This window comes from Scophthalmus maximus, chromosome 2, assembly GCF_022379125.1.
Source record: "Scophthalmus maximus strain ysfricsl-2021 chromosome 2, ASM2237912v1, whole genome shotgun sequence".
In the NCBI taxonomy this organism is placed as follows: domain Eukaryota; kingdom Metazoa; phylum Chordata; class Actinopteri; order Pleuronectiformes; family Scophthalmidae; genus Scophthalmus; species Scophthalmus maximus.
Window position 1 is genome coordinate 13,882,420 of NC_061516.1, and position 19,425 is coordinate 13,901,844.

The following is a 19,425-nucleotide window of genomic DNA, read 5'->3' on the forward strand; positions in this document are numbered from 1 at the left end:
AAGAACATAGTAAATGGACCTGGTGACATGAGAGTCGGAGAGAGCAGGTGACACACTACTGCTTGCTCGTTTTCTTTTTACTGCTCATTTCTCTTTTCTCACTTTCCCTCATTTTTTACATTAATTGTAAAAAAAAAACACTACCCCTCATAGCACCTCATAAATAGTACATCTACTGTTGGTTGTGTTTTCCTCTACATGCTGCATTTGATGCAGTCTACCCAAGAGGAAATGTAGCAGGACTGCGCCCAACAATTTCATATTTGTACAGACACATAAAATGACTTTCAACGTGGATTATAGAGTGACAAAAATACGTTATGACTCCAAAATAAATTGGGGGTTTGAAACTAACAAGAGATGAATACTAACGGAGACTCTGAGCGCATCGTTGGCTCTCTGTGATTTTCTGTACAGTCCATCAACAGTCTTGAAGTCCAACAGGGGCTTAGTGGTGGCAGATTGTAGTTTACTGTTCACTGGCCTGAATCTCGGTTACATATGAAGTCTTCTGGGGCATCGCTCCCTCAAGAGTCGCTCATCAAGCCTCCAGTCCTCCAGATTTCCAGGAATCTGATTAAAGCTGAAAGCTGCCAGGCTCTGACGGACAGCGGGATGGATGAGGAGGAGGATGAGGAGGAGGAGGAGGCCACCTCCTGGGGCCACCATTATCTGGGTCCTCAAGCTCCATTTGCATCAGAGAGTGTTTGGTAAAAAAAATTTTTTTAAAACTATATAAAAGATTCGCAAAGAGAGCGTCAAGTCACAAAGAGATGGGAGACCAGTCAAACGGTTCCCCGAAACAAGTGATGCTTCATCAGGAGAGAGAGGGAGAGACAGATCAGAGCACGTTTCCAAGTCTCATCTCGAAACTGGAAATAATCTCCTTAGGGATAGAAGAATGATTACATTTCTGGTGGTGAACACCACAACAATTCAGTTATTTACGACTAAGGAAATAATATAATGTTACAGAAAGTATAAAGCAAACAGTGTGTTCAGATCCTACTGAAAATGTAGGTCTAAAAATGTCGTTCACAGTATGACAGTGGTTTTCCCCTTCCAGAGGTCTGTGAGATGATTGACAGGGCAGGAAAGAAGACATTTATGAAATATTGAATAATTTCACTTCTTTTGAGCCTAAAACATCTAATCTGAAAAGTAAATATGGTTGCAGATAGAGTTCATTGCACCTTTTAAAGGAAATGTCAGGTAAATATCCTGATATACAACATTATACAAGGCTAAACAAAATGCAGAATTTATAGACACAGGGTTTATATAAAGATAAAGAAAGAAAGCTGAACGTGGTGAACCTGTTGAACTTTGTGCTGTCTCACCTCTCTCTCTCTCTCTCTCTCTCTCTCTCTCTCTCTCTCTCAGAGACAGAGTCAGAGGCTTGTCCCAGAAGACTCCTCAGTCTGAAGCAGACATCTGGGCTCTCAACTGCTCAAAGACCTCTCCATCCTGCCTGGCCCCCTGCACCAGCTCGGCCCACTCCAGGATCAGGTGGACCAGGTGTCTGCGCAGCTGGGGGGGGGGGGGGGGGGGGGGACGACACACTTTCATTCAGGAGGAGGCTCAGAGGAAATTTTGCAAGAGTGCAGGACTTGGATGCAGTTAGATTTTTATTGAAATTCTCATAAGGTCCACTGTGGAGACTGAGGATGGATCGGCCGGGAGAGAGCTGCTCTGCGTCTGTGGAGCGAAGTCGCCCTGAGGAGTTCATATGAACACAACCAGAGGAAATTAAAGGTACGAGTGAAGATACTGTATTTGAGATCTGTGATTTTCTTTTATCTTTTTTGTACAATTTGATTCAACATTTACCTCTTTTGTACAGAATACAATTCAATTAAAAGGAATAAACGTTTTGTATAGATTTTTTTGTATAATCTGAATTAGTCATTGCTCTTAAGTATATAAAACTAAGTATGATTTGATTTTTTTGTTGCAAGTGAAACAAAAGAAGTTTCTTCTTAACATCTATTACATTAATCAAATTAGTTTTTATTTATAACTATAAAGTAAAAGTCATCTTTGTAATGTTACTGGAATAAAAATAACATTTTAAACTTCAATTTGAAATTGGAAATAACTGCAATGTGTTTTTTATCATGGGGGAAAGGAATTTCCCTGAAAGAAGATCTCAGTATTCAAACTAATAGCACATGAATATTAATTAAGTATTTGTTCATTGACCACTTAATTCTCATTGACATTAAGCCATTAACTGTAATAATCATAATTTTTTGCAATTTCTTACAATGATATTTCAAGGACTCTTTAAAAAAGGAAGAATGTGGACCCACGAAATGAAGTATAGCAAAAATAAAAGTCAAACAGCTTTTTCAGTCCACACTTACAGTAATAAATAGTTAATTTAAAGGAATTTAATTGTGAATTACCCGTTTTCGCAGCCTCAATTTTTTCTTTTCTTCGCTAGCAAGCACTTACAGCACGCATACATCCTGGTTTCCAAAGTGATGTGGGTCCTGAGGGAGAGCAGCTGATTGGCTCACTGAGCCACAGAGCTTCAGGGCCACTGTGTGTGTGTGTGTGTGTGTGTGTGTGTGTGTGTGTGTGTGTTTTTGTTAATGATCCACCAATTAGTCATACAATGGTAACAGTCGTCTAAGCACCTCGTCACCTGTCTGCGCGGCAATGGGTTGAGTTATGTCACTGCCCTCATAGTTTTGAGGCTTGGGATGGGTCGGGATGGGTCGGGCTCAGGGGCGCTGCTACTCATTGTGGTTGGAAAAGGATTCTGGTTGAACTTCCACCACTTCAAAATTTGTATTTCAAGTAATGCAGCGTTACAGTACATGTCGCTGGGCCGAGCTTGTCCTGCAGCTGCCTCAGTCACCGCAGCAACCACCCGCTGTGTGATGGGCCAGTTAAGGGACCGTGGCAGACTGTCCCAGTTGTCCCCCTGTCCCCTGACTATAATCTGTCATACACACTGTAAACACTGAGGCTCTGAACTACAAACACTTCCCTCTCCTGCCACACTGCGTGAAGAGTCAACCGCAAAGAGATGCTCAACGCGTTCAGGCACAATGAACCGACGGCTGCGGCAGTACACACGGCTTTAATGTGAGCGTTTGTACACACTGTCAGATCTGAAGATGACGGGCCAGGCGGCAGAGAGAGACCGGTCGCCCCACAACCTGTCGGTGAAGACCCCCCTGGAGGAGGAGATCGGGAGAGCTGAGAGCATTTTCAGCAGGTGATGAGACAGTTTTGATCATGTGGTTTGTGATTGTGCTTGTCTCGGAGGTTTGTTCAAGAGGAGTGAAGTCACACGTGTGTTGTCCGCGGTTGGTCTTTTCCCAGGGTGCCATCTGTCTGTGATGACACATCCTCAGAGCTGCAGAGAGTCGCCGCTCTCGACCCCCACGGAGGCAATTCCAGGAATTCCTTTCAAAGGATTGGAGCCGTCTCAAGGTAAAAACATAAAAAAACAGAGAAAACATTTTTCCCGTCTTAAGTCTGTCATTGTGCAAAACTTCTCGAGCCACTTTAATGGGCTTGTTTCTCAATTTCTTGACACAATGCGATCTAGCCTTTAACCAAAGAGATCAGTTGTGATTCTAGAGAGTTTGAGAAGGTTTTTTAGAACGAAATACTCATGCTTTGTTTTCTTTATTTGTTTATAGAAATAGTCTTATTGGAGGAGTATTAAACATATTCTATACCAGCACATCTGTGTAATATTGTAAGGGTCTCGACCTCACTATGAAAAAGTGCCTTGAGATAATGTATGTTGTGATTTGGTGCTGTACAAATAAAATTGAATCGAACTGTGTGTGTGTGTGTGTGTGTGCGTCAGACTGGTCAGCCTGGTGGTGAGGCTGAGGGAATGGGCACACAGGAGTCTGCTGGAGGAGGAGCGGCCAGACTCCTTCCTGGAGCGCTTCCGTGGCCCTGAGCTGAGGACGGCTCCCAGCCGCATCAGCAACACACAGCCAGATGCCAACGGCACCAGCGCCAAAGGCATCTTTAAGTGTGTCCACCTGCCACCCTGCACCACTACTGTGAACACTGATGAACACTACATACTGAAAATTACCCCTGAACAACCAGAAAAACAGAGAAACCCAAACACTGATAATATTACATTTGTGAAACGTATATATATATATTTCGTTCAACTCAGTTTATGTTGCCTTGTATGTCATCGTAATTCATTATTGTAAGGGGCTTTTTACTTCACTACATCAGGAAAAGAAGTTGAACAAAATGAAACCTTCCAGTATAGTACAATGCAACACAACACCCAAAAGCCTTGAAGATAAGCACAGAACTGTTTAAATAATAGTGCTTATTGCAGACTTATTGCATCTTGCAGCTGCTTATTTTTCCCCCCGATACCTTCGCAGCAATAGGTACTATGTTGCAGAAACATAAGCCACAGCTGCGACGGAGTGTATGATCTGCAATCTCTCTCCATGCTTCCAGAAAAAAGTGGGATTTGTTTGTGGTGTCCCCGTCCGATAACGCCTACTACCGCTGGTTATTTGTTATCGCCATAGCGGTGCTGTACAACTGGTTCCTCGTTGTTGCAAGGTAAGAACACCACAGTCGTCGTCCCCAGTGTGTGGGCCCTGCAGCCTCCACAAAACCAGGGACGGATACAGTGAGTGGATGGACCGTACACTGTACAATCATTTTCTTTTTTTGTTATCCATAGGGCATGCTATGATGAGTTACAGGTGAGGAATTACATCTGCTGGCTGGTGTTGGACTACCTCTCTGACACCGTGTACATCATGGACACTTGTGTCCGACTACGCACAGGTAACAATTTTGAAAATGCAGCGGTTTGATGGTATACCTTGCTATCTGTTGATGGTGACATTTGAAATGCTACTAAACTTAACACTCCAAGTCATTAAATATGTGACGTCGATTGGGTGAGGCGGATCATTTCAGAAAAGCAAATCAAAAAGCAGAAGAAATATTAAACATCACACTGCCATTTATCAAATCGTAGCAGGCACAGAGAAACAGCATACATTTTAAAATGCGCTTTTTCGGCCACATGACAACTAATTGTCAAATAATCATTCTCCTTTTATTCATTTTTGGTTTCCTTACACTCCATATTGCGCTGATATCAGGTGCAGAGTAAACGAGTGCAGTGACTTTGAACCACACAGTAAAGCTGCAGGACTGTAAACTAAAACAACGAGCTCAAAGAAGCTAAAATGCTCCTTGGAGAGCATGGGGACCGATCTCTGTCACTACAAGTCACGCATTTCATATTTAAGATGAATCCATTGTCACTATAAAAACTGGGATTCAGCTTTGAGTTAATTTCCTCAGCAGTTCTGCTTTCAGAGATACAACGCAACAGTGAGCTGAGATGAGGCATCACTGCCCAACTGACTGAGCTCCGTTGATCTTTTTCGCAGGGTTCTTGGAACAAGGCCTGCTGGTGAAGGACCACGCCAAGCTGAGGGACAGCTACGTCCGAACGCTGCAGTTCAAGCTGGATGTGGTGTCCATCCTGCCCACCGACCTGGCGTACATCTCCACCGGCATCAACACACCCCAGCTCAGGTTCAACCGCCTGCTGCGCTTCCCCCGCATGTTTGAATTCTTTGACCGCACCGAGACGCGCACCAACTACCCCAACATCTTCCGTATCTGCAACCTGGTGCTGTACATCCTGGTCATCATTCACTGGAATGCCTGCATCTACTACGCCATATCCAAGTCTTTGGGATTCGGCTCGGACACTTGGGTGTTCCCCAACAACTCCAAACCAGAGTTTTCCTCCCTGACGCGGAGTTACGTCTACTGTCTGTACTGGTCGACGCTGACTCTTACCACCATCGGGGAGATGCCTGCACCTGTGCGAGATGAAGAGTACCTGTTTGTGGTCTTCGACTTTCTTGTCGGGGTGCTGATCTTTGCCACGATCGTGGGAAACGTTGGCTCTATGATTGCCAACATGAATGCCACCCGTGCTGAGTTTCAAGCGCGGATCGACGCCATCAAGCACTACATGCACTTCCGTAAAGTCAGCAAAGAACTGGAGACGCGCGTCATTAAATGGTTCGACTACCTGTGGATCAACAAGAAAGCCGTGGACGAGCAGGAGGTGCTAAAGAACTTGCCAAACAAGCTGCGGGCTGAGATCGCCATCAATGTGCACCTGGAGACCCTGAAGAAAGTGCGCATCTTTCAGGACTGTGAGGCAGGACTGCTGGTTGAGCTGGTGCTCAAACTACGACCGCAGGTCTTCAGTCCAGGAGACTACATCTGCAGAAAGGGGGACATAGGTAAGGAGATGTATATCATCAAGGAGGGGAAGCTGGCTGTGGTGGCCGACGACGGGGTTACACAGTACGCTCTCCTCACCGCTGGCAGCTGCTTTGGCGAAATCAGCATTCTGAACATAAAAGGTAGCAAAATGGGAAATCGACGGACAGCCAACATCCGCAGCTTGGGTTACTCTGACCTCTTCTGCCTCTCCAAGGATGACTTGATGGAGGCAGTGACCGAGTATCCGGACGCCAAGACCGTGCTGGAGGAAAGGGGCCGGGAGATCCTGATGAAGGAGGGCCTGTTGGATGAGAACGTGGAGAGCGGAGGGCTGCAGAAAGAGGACACGGAGGAGAAGGTGGAGAGGCTGGAGTCGTCCCTGGACAGCCTCCAGACTCGCTTTTCCCGTTTACTCAGCGAGTACACGCACACTCAGCAACGGCTGAAGCAGCGGATCACTCTCCTGGAGCGGCAGCCATATCAAATGGACTGCGGCGCGGATGCGAACCAGGACACCGGCACACATGCAGAGACGTCCAGTGAAGCAGAGCCCGTGTCTCCATGTCAGAATAATGTGCAGATAGAGGACAAGAAGAGCACGACATGAAAACATTAACTGTGTCGTTTAGGAGAATAGAGACTTTCTGAGATACTTGACTCAGACTCATTAAGAGTACAGCAGAAACCTCACCCCTGGACTTTACAGCCACTGTGCGAATGTTCCATCAGTTAAATGGAGTGTAAAGAGATGACCACATGTCAATAAACATGAAAAGAAAGCTGACAACATGGCCACACCCAAACAGTTTTTGAGTTCTTGATTTTGCCAAAACCCAGTGAGTTGAATGTGTTTAAATGTCAGCTTTAGTCACTTCCCAGGAGATACCAAATTACAGCATGGAGAAAACATGTCTGATGAGAAAATATAAAGTCAGCATATTAAGTTAAAATGTCTTCTTGGTTTTTTTTTAAACAAAGGGATGGTTTCAGATTAAAAGAACTGCAAACAACTGGTTATTATAGTTTGCCAGTCACTCGTAAACACCTTGTGCTTTATTACATCAGCAGAGGGACTCGGTTCTCTTGAAGTGTTATGTGCACTGGCCCCTGCACACCTCGTCTCTTGGTGCCCCCCTCCCGGGAAAAAAGTCCAAGGAGAGGTGGTAGAAGGTGATTTGCTGGGTTCACATACACAAACACAATTGTTTTCCAGCGTCTTCATATTCCAGGTTAAATCCGAACACGATGATTATCATAACAAACGTTCGACATTTTCTTCGGGAAAGTTACTTTTTGCTCTCGCCTAAAGTGACTCACACAGTGTTTACCAGCTGTGCCGCAAATGAGCTGTAATTTTTATTTGCTTTAAAAGTCACTTATGTCAAAATGACTGAGCTACTTTTGTGTGTTTTTGCATGTAGTTGTTCTCATTTCTATAACACACACACACACATACACACACACACACACACACACACACACACACACACACACACACACACACACACACACACACACACACACACACGTCCCTCTCTTAATTGAGGGACTGGGGATTTTCCACTAATTCAGCCTCTACATTCCAGGATGCAAGTCAGCCACATGAGCAGAGACGATAAGCGCAGTCGGAACAATGCGTCTGCGGCAGAGCTGGTTGAAATGAGGAGGCAGGAGGTAATGAGTGCGTCCCCCCCCCCGCAGCCTCTGGAGGAGTGGGTGGGATGTGGTGTAGATCTCGTTACCTGCTGTGGGCTGGTTTCAACCACATGCACATAGGTTCAATCTTTTTTTCCACATTAGAAACAAATGGCAGAAACATTAAAACGTGTTTTGTCAGCAGCTCATGAATGACCCCAACCTTGGCCTATATTTAACCTTCACATGAGATGTTCCCAGTTAACAATAGTTATTTACGAATGAAAAGATGTCTATATATGGGCTCAATTTGATTATTTGAATGTTTTTTTAAGATTTCTAGATAACACATAACACACCATTGTTACGCATCATGTAATGCTTCAACGATGGTCACTGAATAGAGGGGCAACTAAAATGGAATGCAACTATTATTGAAGTGTGGTCAAAACCATGTTTTTCTGTAATCAGACTTCCAAAATTCTTCACAACTCAACAACCAATATTGTCCCAGTTTAAAACAAGATGCCTCGACAACTTTTGGACCACAACTCACAGAAATCACCTTAATTATATAAAATATGTGTCGTGGCTGCCTGGGCTCAAGCGTTTCTTCGATAAAAATCAGTTTTTATATAAACTAAGAATCAACTAATCACAGCACTGTGATATTGTCTGACTTTTTCAAAAACAATGTTAGATTCAACATGGGTTTGTACGATGTCGGAGACGGATTCTTTATGTTAAGAGGAGAGGGTTTAGTCAATTGAGTCAGGACGCCATGTAGGGATTAGAGTTTGGTGACATTTAAAACAGAATCTGATGAAAACTGTCGAACTGTCAGTTATTGAACCGACCCCACACCATCATCAGTCCTGATGAGGCTGATAGGCTGAGTGAATGGGTGTTTCTCTCAATAAATATCTTAAACTGTTTAAAACCTTCATTGTTGCTAAGACATGATGTTATAGACAAATACTTTTTCAGTAGCTTGGGAGTGTCAATTCATTTTTTACCAACACAAGAAGTTAAAATTCAACTCCATTCAGCTCGCCCAACAGGTGCTGCACCCCCCCCCCCCCCCCCCAGGCTCCAACCCCCTACCACACCGAACTTTAGCCACCATATGTCATGTGTGCAGGACAGCCGGGTGCAGCGTGTCAAAGGGCCGTGTGCCTGGAACAACATGAACACTGCACTACATGCAGTAGGTGACATTTTGCTCCAACACTCCAGTGTTTCGACTCGGTCAGTCTGGAACCTTTCCACTTCCTCCCCCTCATGAGGTCCTTTGTTGTGTTTTGGGGTCATTACTTGCTGCATGATGATTAGGGTTGGATGCGTTTCTCTAATCTGGCAAACAAAGTGTTTTCGTGGACCTCAATAAAGATTAGCGAGTCCAAAAAAGGAGCTTGTATGTTTTGGATTCTGAGCAGATCCTTTTCTCTCTCTTTGGTTGGTGTATCTTGGTTAATACGTTTGTGTTCCATAGTTTTTGTGGCTCATCTCATCAATGACTGCTGTTTGGGGGTATTTCTCTTAACGGCTCTCGCATTTCTATCGTCTACTGCTGTTGTTGTTTTCAGCCAACCTGTCGGGTGTCCGTTACTCAGCACACCACTAGTTCCTCTTTTTCAAAATTTTTCTAAATTGTTTTGACAGTGTCAGTGTTGGTGCACTGGCTCAGATCAATTTTTTCTCTTTTCTCAGCTTCAAAATATATAGAATTTCTCTAATAGACAGCTCCCAGGTCTAAATAATTTTGTCACCTTTTCCGATAACAAATAGTCTAAAACCAAAAGTAAACATTTAGAGCTATTTAATGTTTAATCAAAAAGGCATTACCTGGGCCCCAAGAAACAGCCGTCAGTCACATTAAGGGGTCCTTAATGTCCTTAGTTTACACATGAAGATGTAAAAACACAGAAAAAAGAGCTGAACTCTGGACTCATGTTCATCTTTTGATCTTAAACCAAACTGTCTTCAGGAAATTGGTCTTGTCCATCCAATCGTTCTGGAGGAACCGTTTGTACCACAGATAGTGTTTTTTATAAATGTCGACCAAGCACTGTCAAAATATAAAGGCAGAAAGAAACACATCACGTGTGACATTTTTTTCTGAATATAGCTATATATATTTGTAATGTCAAAATGAAACAGCTCACAAACTATTATCTGAAAATCAAATTTGAAAAAATCAAAGTGTGACAGCCAAAGTTAACACAACTATTCCATTTTTCTTTTATGTGTGAAGTTAGAAGACATATTTCAATAGACTGCATCACTGTTCAAAGATACTGTAAAGAAATTAGACCAAAAAAGAAAGTGTGATTTCTCCCGTGATAACTGTGATTGAATGTGAAGATACAGAGGACAATGGTGCAGGGCTGCTCATTTGTACCGGGCAGCTGAAAGACCACGACGCGCCGGCGGCGGTCTGCGGACTGATTGGCTGAGAAGATCCACTGGGGCGAACGCGCCGGTCAGCGCATTCGCATGTGCAGACTGTGCTTGGGTCCGTCCACCCGCTCCAACTTCTCAAAGTGTTTCCTAGCATTACGGATGTTGATGAGAGTGGCTGCAGATGCTGGAAAAAGGAGACATGATTGATTATAATAATTACAATAATATTTCTGATTATTGTTATGTTTCATAACTATACACTGAAGGCTGAGAAAGGCTGTCTTTACTACTTACGAATGGATGGGTCCGACATAATGACCATGACATATGTGTTAGAGGTGAAGACGTCAATGAAGGCTGCAAAGTTGGAGTTCCTCACTTCCATACTTTGGAAAGAGGCTGCGAGTTTACTGGAGTAAAAAAAAAAAAATATATATATATATATTTAATTTTTTTTTAAATCAGAAACATCATAAAAATGCAGAAGGTGATGTGGACACTAGAGGTGATGTGTTTTGCACAGTGAACTTACCTACAGCTGAGTTTGAACTGTTTAATAATGTTACTGATCTTCTCGAATCGGTGAGCATCGCGCTGCTCTTTGCACTGATAGTGGGAGATCACCTGCGTTTAAAAAAACAAAACACCATGTCATCATAATAACAAGCAAAGAGGTGACTTTGCAGATCCAGAGTCTCCGCCCAGACGCCGTCATGCCAGAGAAAGCGGTTGCTCTTCTTACCAAGAAGGTGGCTCTCTCGAACAGAAGAACTTCATCTGCCTCGATGATCTGTGCAAAATTCCTCAGGTTTGTCTCCAGCTGCTGGACGTTTGGGATGAGCTGGTACACTATGCTGGACCAGGCCTGCAAAGACACGGGGAAAAAACTGTTTCTTTAGACTCTTATCGACTTTATCAGCTTCAAGATTCAATGTTTAACCCGGACAGATTCACAACCTTATACAGGGTTTCGTCCCAGATCGATGTCCTGAAGCAGGTGCAGGCCAAAGGTCTGGACAGTCGCTTTAGATCTTCTTCACGCTCCTTAAAGATCTGGAGACAGATTGAATGTGTTTAAGTCCGATCACAGGATACCGAGGGAGCAAAGCCACTCGCTTTTATGTTTTCTCCTGCAGCCCAACATCCCAAACACATGAATATATGAAAGCATGAAAACAACTTTGCAGGGATTTGTCTAGAAATAAATGTTTTAAATAATATCTAATTACATTAATGTTAAATGTCTCCCTGTCAGCTGAAGAATTATTGTCTCTAGAGGTGCCACAGTTAATTGATTAATCGATGAGTAAATTAGTAATCGACTACTAAATTAATCACCAACTATTTTGATAATCGATTAATCGGTTCAAGTAGTTTTTATGGGGGTAAAAATCATTTCTATGATTTCAGCTTTTAAATGTGAATATTTTCTGGGCTCTTTGCTCCTCTATGACATGAAACTAAACATCTTTGGTGTGTGGACGAAACAAAACATCATCTTGGGGGTTGGGAAACATGGACCATAAAACTGATCAATTAATTGAGAAAATAGTCAACAGATTACTCGATAATGAAATTAATCGTTAGTTGCAATTTATTTATCTCTCTAATTAATATTCATCCTTCAATTGTGAAGTTATTACTATGTAGCCGAGATTAACTTTAAAATAAAATATCACTAAAAGGTAAAACATCATTTTATGTTTTAGGCAGCTGACAAATCAGTCTTATTTATTTCTGCTCATTTGCATAGGGTGAACAGTGTGAACATGACATGACGGGGAGAGGAAACTTTGTGCATGTGACAGCAGAGCAGCACCGCGGGTGAACGATGTACAAAATGTCGGGTCAGACTCACCAAATCTCTCTGGTCTTCCTGCACCAGGTCCATCTTGTGCACGAGGCAGAACACTTTGGCGTCGGGGGAGTTCTGCAGGATGGCTTCCAGACAGGACTGGTAGTAATGCATGTCTTTCTCCAGCTCACGGCTCTCGACGTCGAACACGTAAATAAGCACCTCTACGTTTCTGAAGATGTTGTCCCTCTGGCTGGTGAAATAGTTCTCCATGAATGTGTCTTGGCTGATGTGTGGAGAAGCACAGAGCAGCGTGATGAACGGGGGCTTTTAGATTAGCTCAAATACAGTTTGATGAATGAATAACAAGACAGATTTGTTCTTTACCCTCCGCAGTCCCACAGATTTAGAACCAGATTGCCGAGGAACCGTACATGGGAGTGCTCCACGTCAACTACATTGAACAGAAGATTTTTTTTAGATGATATTTAAGACCCAAACCTGCCTTTTCATACAGCAACTTCCTTTAGAGTGCTCTTACTTGTAGCTCCGAGGCGGCGCGTGTCTCGAGCTATGTAATTGGCAAAGATGATCGATCTCATACTGGTCTTTCCAGACCCACTTTTTCCCATCAAAAGCACCTGAAAGCACAAAAATTACACAATATGAAAATATTGTCTGTTAGTTAGTTTGTTAGCAGAATTACTCAAAACGTAATGGGCAGATATGAATGAAGATTTTATCAAAGACTATCATTTTGCATGGAATCCAGATCTTGATCCAGGATTTTTTCTCCACGATCTATTTTTATCTGATTTATAAACAATTTTGTCCAAAACAAAGTGTCATATTTTATTAAAAGATTGTGTTTTGTACATTACATAACATCTTACCTGTCATGTCAAATATTTGACAAATTCTTTTCTCTTGTTTTATCTTCCTACATTATTTTTATTCAAATAATTCTATACCGTCTCACGGATGTAATTTTTGGAGAGAAATGCATTTCTTCTAACTAAATTATTTTTTTAAATTTAAGTGATAAGACAAAAAAAACAACACAGACACATTTAATAATACTGACTTGTGTCTAATCAGTCTGTTATTATACTATGTAAACTCCTCCTCGGGCTGTTGAATATTATGAAATTAATTTAGAGAATTAAACGAATGACAGCTACGTTGTGCTTTAGGTGAGTCCCTGCAGTGCTGGTGAGGTTAAGCGATCTCCTTGGCTCATGAGTTATGTCTATCTGATGAAAACAGATAGAAAACAATAAACTAAAAAAATACTTTGTGTCAACATGTACATTTTAGATGTTTGTGGGGAGGAAGACAACAACCTCTGGGATCTCTTTGGGGTCAAATTTGAAGGACTGGTCAGATGCAGGAAATACACACAAGCACCTCAAAGGTGCATTCAAGCACAGCAGTTGAGTAGATACACTGTGATGTTACAAAGAGTCACCTTTTTCTTCATGGCTGTGCTTGACATCCCCCCTCAGCGGACACGCTGTCGAGTGTTTCTGTTGGCCGCAGGTCGGATGACTTGGGTCGGTGCCTGCAGCGGTTCTCCTCGTCCTCTCTCCTGCGGCGGCGGAGCAAACACACACACAAATATTTTCACCTAGCTGTCACTTCGCAGCGCTGAGGCAGAAGACACACGTGACACGTCGTGAACACTCAAATTGAGGACGAGTCCAAGTGTTTAAACTGTTATTATCTTAGCACACACACAGAGATGAATATATTACCATCTTACTGGTGTTAACCAAACTCTTTTCTCTGTTCCGTGGATAAACACCTAAGCTAATGCTAACCCAGCTAGCACGACAGACAGAGCAGAACAGACACATTAGGTTAGGTTAGCTAAACGGCTAGCTAGCCGAGTTCAAATTCAGCAGCGTGTCGTCTACTTACGGATTAACTTCTATTCAAACAGCAGTGGACTGTGTTCCTTCACTTGTTTTTTTTTATTTTTTTTATGGAACGCAGTAGTTGGTGGGAGCAGACAGTGAAGTCAAGATCAGCTGCTTCCTGTTTACGCCAAAGTCACATGATGTGAAAATGGGTTTTGCCCCCCCGATTTTGGTTTACGGCTTCCTCGGTAGTTCACCCCCGAAGGACGCCTATGGTTTTTATTAGAAACAGGACACAAAAACAAATAAAGTTTGGGGTAGGAGCATCGACAAGGTGAAGGTCTCCTATTTCAACGCTTTTGGAAGCAGAGAGTTAAAGATGCCTTGCAGACATTGCACGGGGAGAAACAACCCCTGTGCTTTCGCACTCAACCTCCTCTTCAATGTTTAAATAGTTTTTGTACATATTAATTTAAATTTAGACTTTCATGATTTTAAACGTTCAAAAACTGCAAGTGTACTGCAGTCAGGGAAGTAAACAACACAACGCGTAGTTGTATTCAACAACTACACATTGTTGTGTTGTTGTTTTTTTTTAGATCAGGAGCCTCAAATGTCTATGAGGGGAAAGTTCCAGAGGGTGAGGGTCAGTGGTGGAGACGACTTTGTCACTCAAATATGATCAATAATTGTGAGATTGTGACTCAATATGATATTGATTTTTTAATCAGACTTTTTCCTGCATGTATTGTAGTGTTTTACAAGCAAAACATATTGGCTTGGGTGAATATCTATAGTTGAACATTTATATAATTCAGAATAGCCACATTAATGCAATTCACAAATTGGTATTGTTAAATATTCACAAATAATATAGTGTTGCAGTTCTTAACAATGGCCACCAGAGGGAAAGTGAACAGTCATGATTCCAAGACATGTACAACAACCGTCATCTCCACATTGGTCAGGGGCAGGACATGTATGTCGTAGTTCCTCAGTGTGACCACGAGAGGGCAGAGACCATAATTCAGTTATAAATTGATGGAATGAGACGTTAATAGTACATCAGTTTAGAATCACATCACTAATTGTAGACCTTGTACTTACAGTATTGTGTGCACACAGTATGGTACGGTTTGGGTGGTGTGGTATAGAGAATGGCTTCATCTTAGAAATAAAATGTGCTGTTAGACCTATAGTCTGTCGACATAAAACGCAAAGATTCCACCTACTTTATCTATTCCCTTTTTTAGGGCTGTCGTTATACACAGAAAGTCTTCATATTAATGCTCAGGCTCTGAAAACTATGTAACTCTTGGATAACCAGAGATCATAACCTTTTCCCTGCAGGTAATGCCCATGAAATCCCTCTCGGTAAACATGCTTCATCCGAGGAGTAGTCATATGTTTGTTTGTTTTTCATCCATAAAAATGCACATTTTAACGCCCACAGCGATGGATGAGCTCAAATGTTGTTTTTTTATCTGCATGCAGTGGGATTGTTTTTGAAGTGAGGACCTCGCCTCGAAGGGAACTAAAATAACCAAGAGGGACACGGCAGCAACAGACAGAGGGCACAGCCAGAGATGGAGAGATGGAGAAAGAGAGACAAGCCAATAATTTGGACCACTTGTCTCCTTTGGGTAGAGGAGCGAATGAGAGACGCCACTGCTCAGGAAATAATCTGCATTTGAAAATCTCACACTAAAGCAAGGAGATATATTTTATACTGACCGTACTTTTAATATCGGCTTTAAGGTCAGAGTATTGTATGCTGATTGTTAAGTATTTCTGGTTCTCTGAGGATGATTACTTGTTAGAAGGCATAAATTCCCCATTGGTTATGCACACGAACACACACACACTCATACAGCCATTATTCTGAGAAATATTGGCAAATAGATGATGTTGACTAACGACACCTTTCACCCCCTGTTCACCCCAACAGTTTTAAGTGCCCATACTTCAAGAGAAAAACACACTGCAATTTCTGAGATGTCATAGAGCCCCGGATATATGGTGTGTGAGGTTGTGGGTTTTTATTTTATTTCCCCCCGATAAAGGACGTTTTACTACGGACCGCAGAGAGGTGGACTCACTGATCATGCATGTATTGAAAAGTCAAAGCCATTAAGGTATTATAAAATTTTATTGTTTATTCACTGTATGCAATCTCCAAATTCAACCCCTACCCAAACAATGAATCAAACACTGAAGATGACCAGACAAACACACGAGTTGATCATCCAGCATAGTCTTAAAATATCTGTCAGAAATAAAATACAACAAATCAACACAAGATGTCTATTCACCAGTAAGGGAGGGGGAGGTCTTTCACTCGCTGATGAAAGAAGAGAAAATGCATATATGCAAAAACTGAAACCCATCATCCAACAGCTTAAGCTTATAAACCACAAGTATATAGAATTGGCTTATAAATAATTTACAGGGTAGTTACTGCTGCGAACCAAATTATCTTAATGTAAGGAGCTCTTAAGTATACGTATTTAAAAATGACGTCAATGCAGTTCTGTGAGCTCTAATTGCTGAGGCTATCATGAACAAAGAAAACATAAGGGCCATCATCGGAGGAAACAAAAAAGAAAAAACAATGATACAGTGACTAAGAGACATGAGCTGCAAAGAGGAGAGAAGACACGATGTAGATAAAAAGTGTTTGTTTAATATAACAATCAGGTAGTGAAGTCCCCCGCAGCCGTCCTTTATATCTGATCTCTGAGTTTGGCGAGCCTTTGAGAGAGTTCATCCTTTGGACAAGAGAGAGCAAAGACCGGCATGAGTGAGGAAGAAAATGATGACCAGAGAAGAATCTGGGGTTATTTGGAGAATGTTTCGTCGGGCTTTTGACAAACACTGCATTTCTAAAATACAGTTTAAATCTCTTAACTGTAATTTTTTCACCTTTTTTCACTAAATATATATGACAAACCCTTCATTTACCTTTTTACAAGTGATCAGGTCCATGTACAGTAGCAGTAGTGAGGTTAACTGTGCCCAATGTGACTTACAGTAAGTGAAAAGCAAGCGTACCTGTTCTGCAGAGGCCACGCTGGTCCCCACTGAGCCGGTCTGTCCCTGAGGCAGCTCCATGTTCAGGTCCAATCTAAACACGACGAACACACCACCATTTAGAAACTTACTTTTTAGACTGAAGACACAAGTGTCTTTGATCACCCTCTACTGTATAATGCTATTCAAAACATTCCTCAATAAAAACAACAACCAGTGTTAACACTTAAATCTATGCCTGTACTCTGTGTGTCTAATATCATTTCATAGGGAACATTGGGACAAAAAAGATGAAAAGGTTACCCTGCTTCATCGGCCATTTCATGCAGCAACGAGTCGACTTGGTTCTGAAACACACGTTAGAAGCATTAGACCTACAGTGATTGTGTTTGTCTTAAGAACAGAGCTGACTCTGTTTAATCGAAGTGTACCTGTGGTGTGGTGAGTGTTGTCGTGCTGCTCATGGTGTCCTCCATCTGGGCTGTCTGGACGTCCAGAGTTTCAAACTGGTGTTCAAATTTGTCCATGAGTGCTGAAATCTGAATAAGAGGGAGTTCGATTAATTGTTTGATGCCTCAAAGACAAAAACAAGGACAATATCATTTTTGTGTGTAAATGACAATACCTTTTCCAAATTCATACTCTTCAGAGTCATATCCATGCCTTTCACCACTCCAGCCATAGATTTTGTGACCTGTGGAAAAAAAAACACAAACCAGTATGATGAAAAAAACAAACTTTATTCAGCTTGGAACTGATTTTTGGTTCCATTGAGTCTGTTTTCAACGTTACCTGATTCATCGTCAACGCAGTTTGAACCCTCGCTGCCACCGCGTCTACCCGAGCGCTCATCCGGAGGTAGTTCACAGACTGGTTCTTCTGTCTGATGGCGTTCTCTGCATGGATCCTCGCCACTTCCATATTCCCCTTCTGGATGGCCTGGAGACCACACAGAAATAAAATGCTTCAGTACAATTCTCATCCATGTGTTACCTTGATGACTCGACGGCTTCAGAAGTAGAACTCACTTTCTTGACTTTGTTCTTCTCCGTCTTTTCCTCTTTGTCACATTTCTTGGCGTTTCTCTCGAGGTTTTTGGCAGCGAACTTCAAATTGAAGAGGTGTTCTGAAGCGGGACGTTCAGGAACAACAAAGTCCAAACGTAAACAACAAAAACACTTCTGTGTTTTCCCACTGCCAGTTACGTAGGGTTGCGTTAGGCTGGATAAAGAAGGGCCCTGTTATCACATTGTTCATCAGAGTTACCTTGTAAAAGAAGCATCCCTACACATTTGCAACTAATCACATTACCTCAAAATATCTGCTGCACACAAAAACTGGAGCATTCAATAGTCCAGCTGCCTGCTTTGTTAGTCATCAAACTTTGGGTCTATATTTCCACTTTCTTACCTGAACAGGTTTAAAGTGCAGCTACACCGAAAAAAAATATCTGACAAGCTGAAATATCTGCATCAGTGTTAATGTCAGCTGATAGGAAACACGACATGTCAGGACTGAAGTGGCAAACTAGGGTTAAGCTTTTCACAGAGAGCTTGATTTCTCAACTCACAATGTCCTGCTCAGTGTGCCTCCCCAAAATAAATCACTTTCAAAGTGGTTGTTCATGTGGGGGAAATAATACAATTGTGCAATATATTGTTATTTTCCAATTATTCATTTGTGTACTGGCCTCAAAAATCCTGTGTCCTCACCTTTGTAGACAGGCACAGACAGACAAGGATTAGATAACCGCTTTTATTGGAGTTTCCCTTGAACGCAACCTGTGTCTGCGTCGTGAAACCTTCACGGCGCCGTGTGAAATCCAAGACGCGCGTGAAAAGATTACTGACGCACATCAGTTCTCTCCGTCATTACCGAGTACTGACCGTGTCCCGGACCACACGGTGACACAGTAAACCACTCGGTGTCAGGAGTTGTGTTGTTTTGAGCTATTAGCACCGGGAGACGCCTCGCAGGCCTTCATCCTGCTCCTCTCCTGTTTCTACGACGCTCGACTTCTGACCAGGAAGTGAACAGTTTACTCGCTAAGACGTGACTTTGATTCTTCGGTGGATATGTGACACATTTATCCACGTTTCTTCTGTCTGACACACATCAACCTCACCACCAGCCTCCTCGCTAAACAACCCGCGGTCGCTCTCTCAGTATCGCCCTCCTCGTTCAAAGGATACTCTCCATGCTCGACGTCTTGAAGCGGCTCTTCGCGATTTCCAACGGTCGCTCGGTCGAATCGTCGCGGATGATCGCGACGGTTAAACAGTGAGATACTTGTCGGTGAAACTTCGGAGCTCTCGTAGTTTCGGCTCGTCGCCTGCTCTCGCACTTCCTGGTGTCTTACCAAAATACGGGCGACGTCATTGTCACGTGCCAGGTGGCGTTCCATTCGACGTCACGAGGGGAGCTGCTCCT

The 19,425-nt window shown here is 42.6% G+C and overlaps 3 protein-coding genes across 3 annotated transcripts; 1 reads left to right on the top strand and 2 right to left on the bottom strand.

Moving 5' to 3' along the window:
• Positions 1-3,023: 3,023 nt before the first annotated feature.
• On the top strand, positions 3,024-7,239 carry cnga2b (cyclic nucleotide gated channel subunit alpha 2b). Its single transcript, XM_035624263.2, has 6 exons — positions 3,024-3,229; positions 3,337-3,447; positions 3,833-4,006; positions 4,462-4,569; positions 4,694-4,800; positions 5,418-7,239. The coding sequence occupies exons 1-6, from the start codon at positions 3,129-3,131 to the stop codon at positions 6,878-6,880; spliced, it is 2,064 nt and encodes a 687-aa protein (XP_035480156.1). The 5' UTR covers positions 3,024-3,128; the 3' UTR covers positions 6,881-7,239.
• A 2,471-nt stretch (positions 7,240-9,710) lies between these two features.
• rraga (Ras-related GTP binding A) lies at positions 9,711-14,182 on the bottom strand. The gene is made up of 10 exons (XM_035624282.2): positions 14,027-14,182; positions 13,575-13,694; positions 12,648-12,747; positions 12,494-12,560; positions 12,170-12,392; positions 11,269-11,364; positions 11,054-11,176; positions 10,844-10,935; positions 10,606-10,721; positions 9,711-10,495 (listed from the first exon to the last, which is right to left on the bottom strand). The coding sequence occupies exons 2-10, from the start codon at positions 13,599-13,601 to the stop codon at positions 10,392-10,394; spliced, it is 948 nt and encodes a 315-aa protein (XP_035480175.1). The 5' UTR covers positions 13,602-13,694; positions 14,027-14,182; the 3' UTR covers positions 9,711-10,391.
• Positions 14,183-16,095: 1,913 nt separating this feature from the next.
• Positions 16,096-19,370, bottom strand: chmp1b (charged multivesicular body protein 1B). The gene is made up of 8 exons (XM_035626461.2): positions 19,188-19,370; positions 18,024-18,121; positions 17,788-17,934; positions 17,621-17,689; positions 17,427-17,534; positions 17,299-17,342; positions 17,017-17,089; positions 16,096-16,733 (listed from the first exon to the last, which is right to left on the bottom strand). The coding sequence occupies exons 1-8, from the start codon at positions 19,192-19,194 to the stop codon at positions 16,689-16,691; spliced, it is 591 nt and encodes a 196-aa protein (XP_035482354.1). The 5' UTR covers positions 19,195-19,370; the 3' UTR covers positions 16,096-16,688.
• Positions 19,371-19,425: the final 55 nt, after the last annotated feature.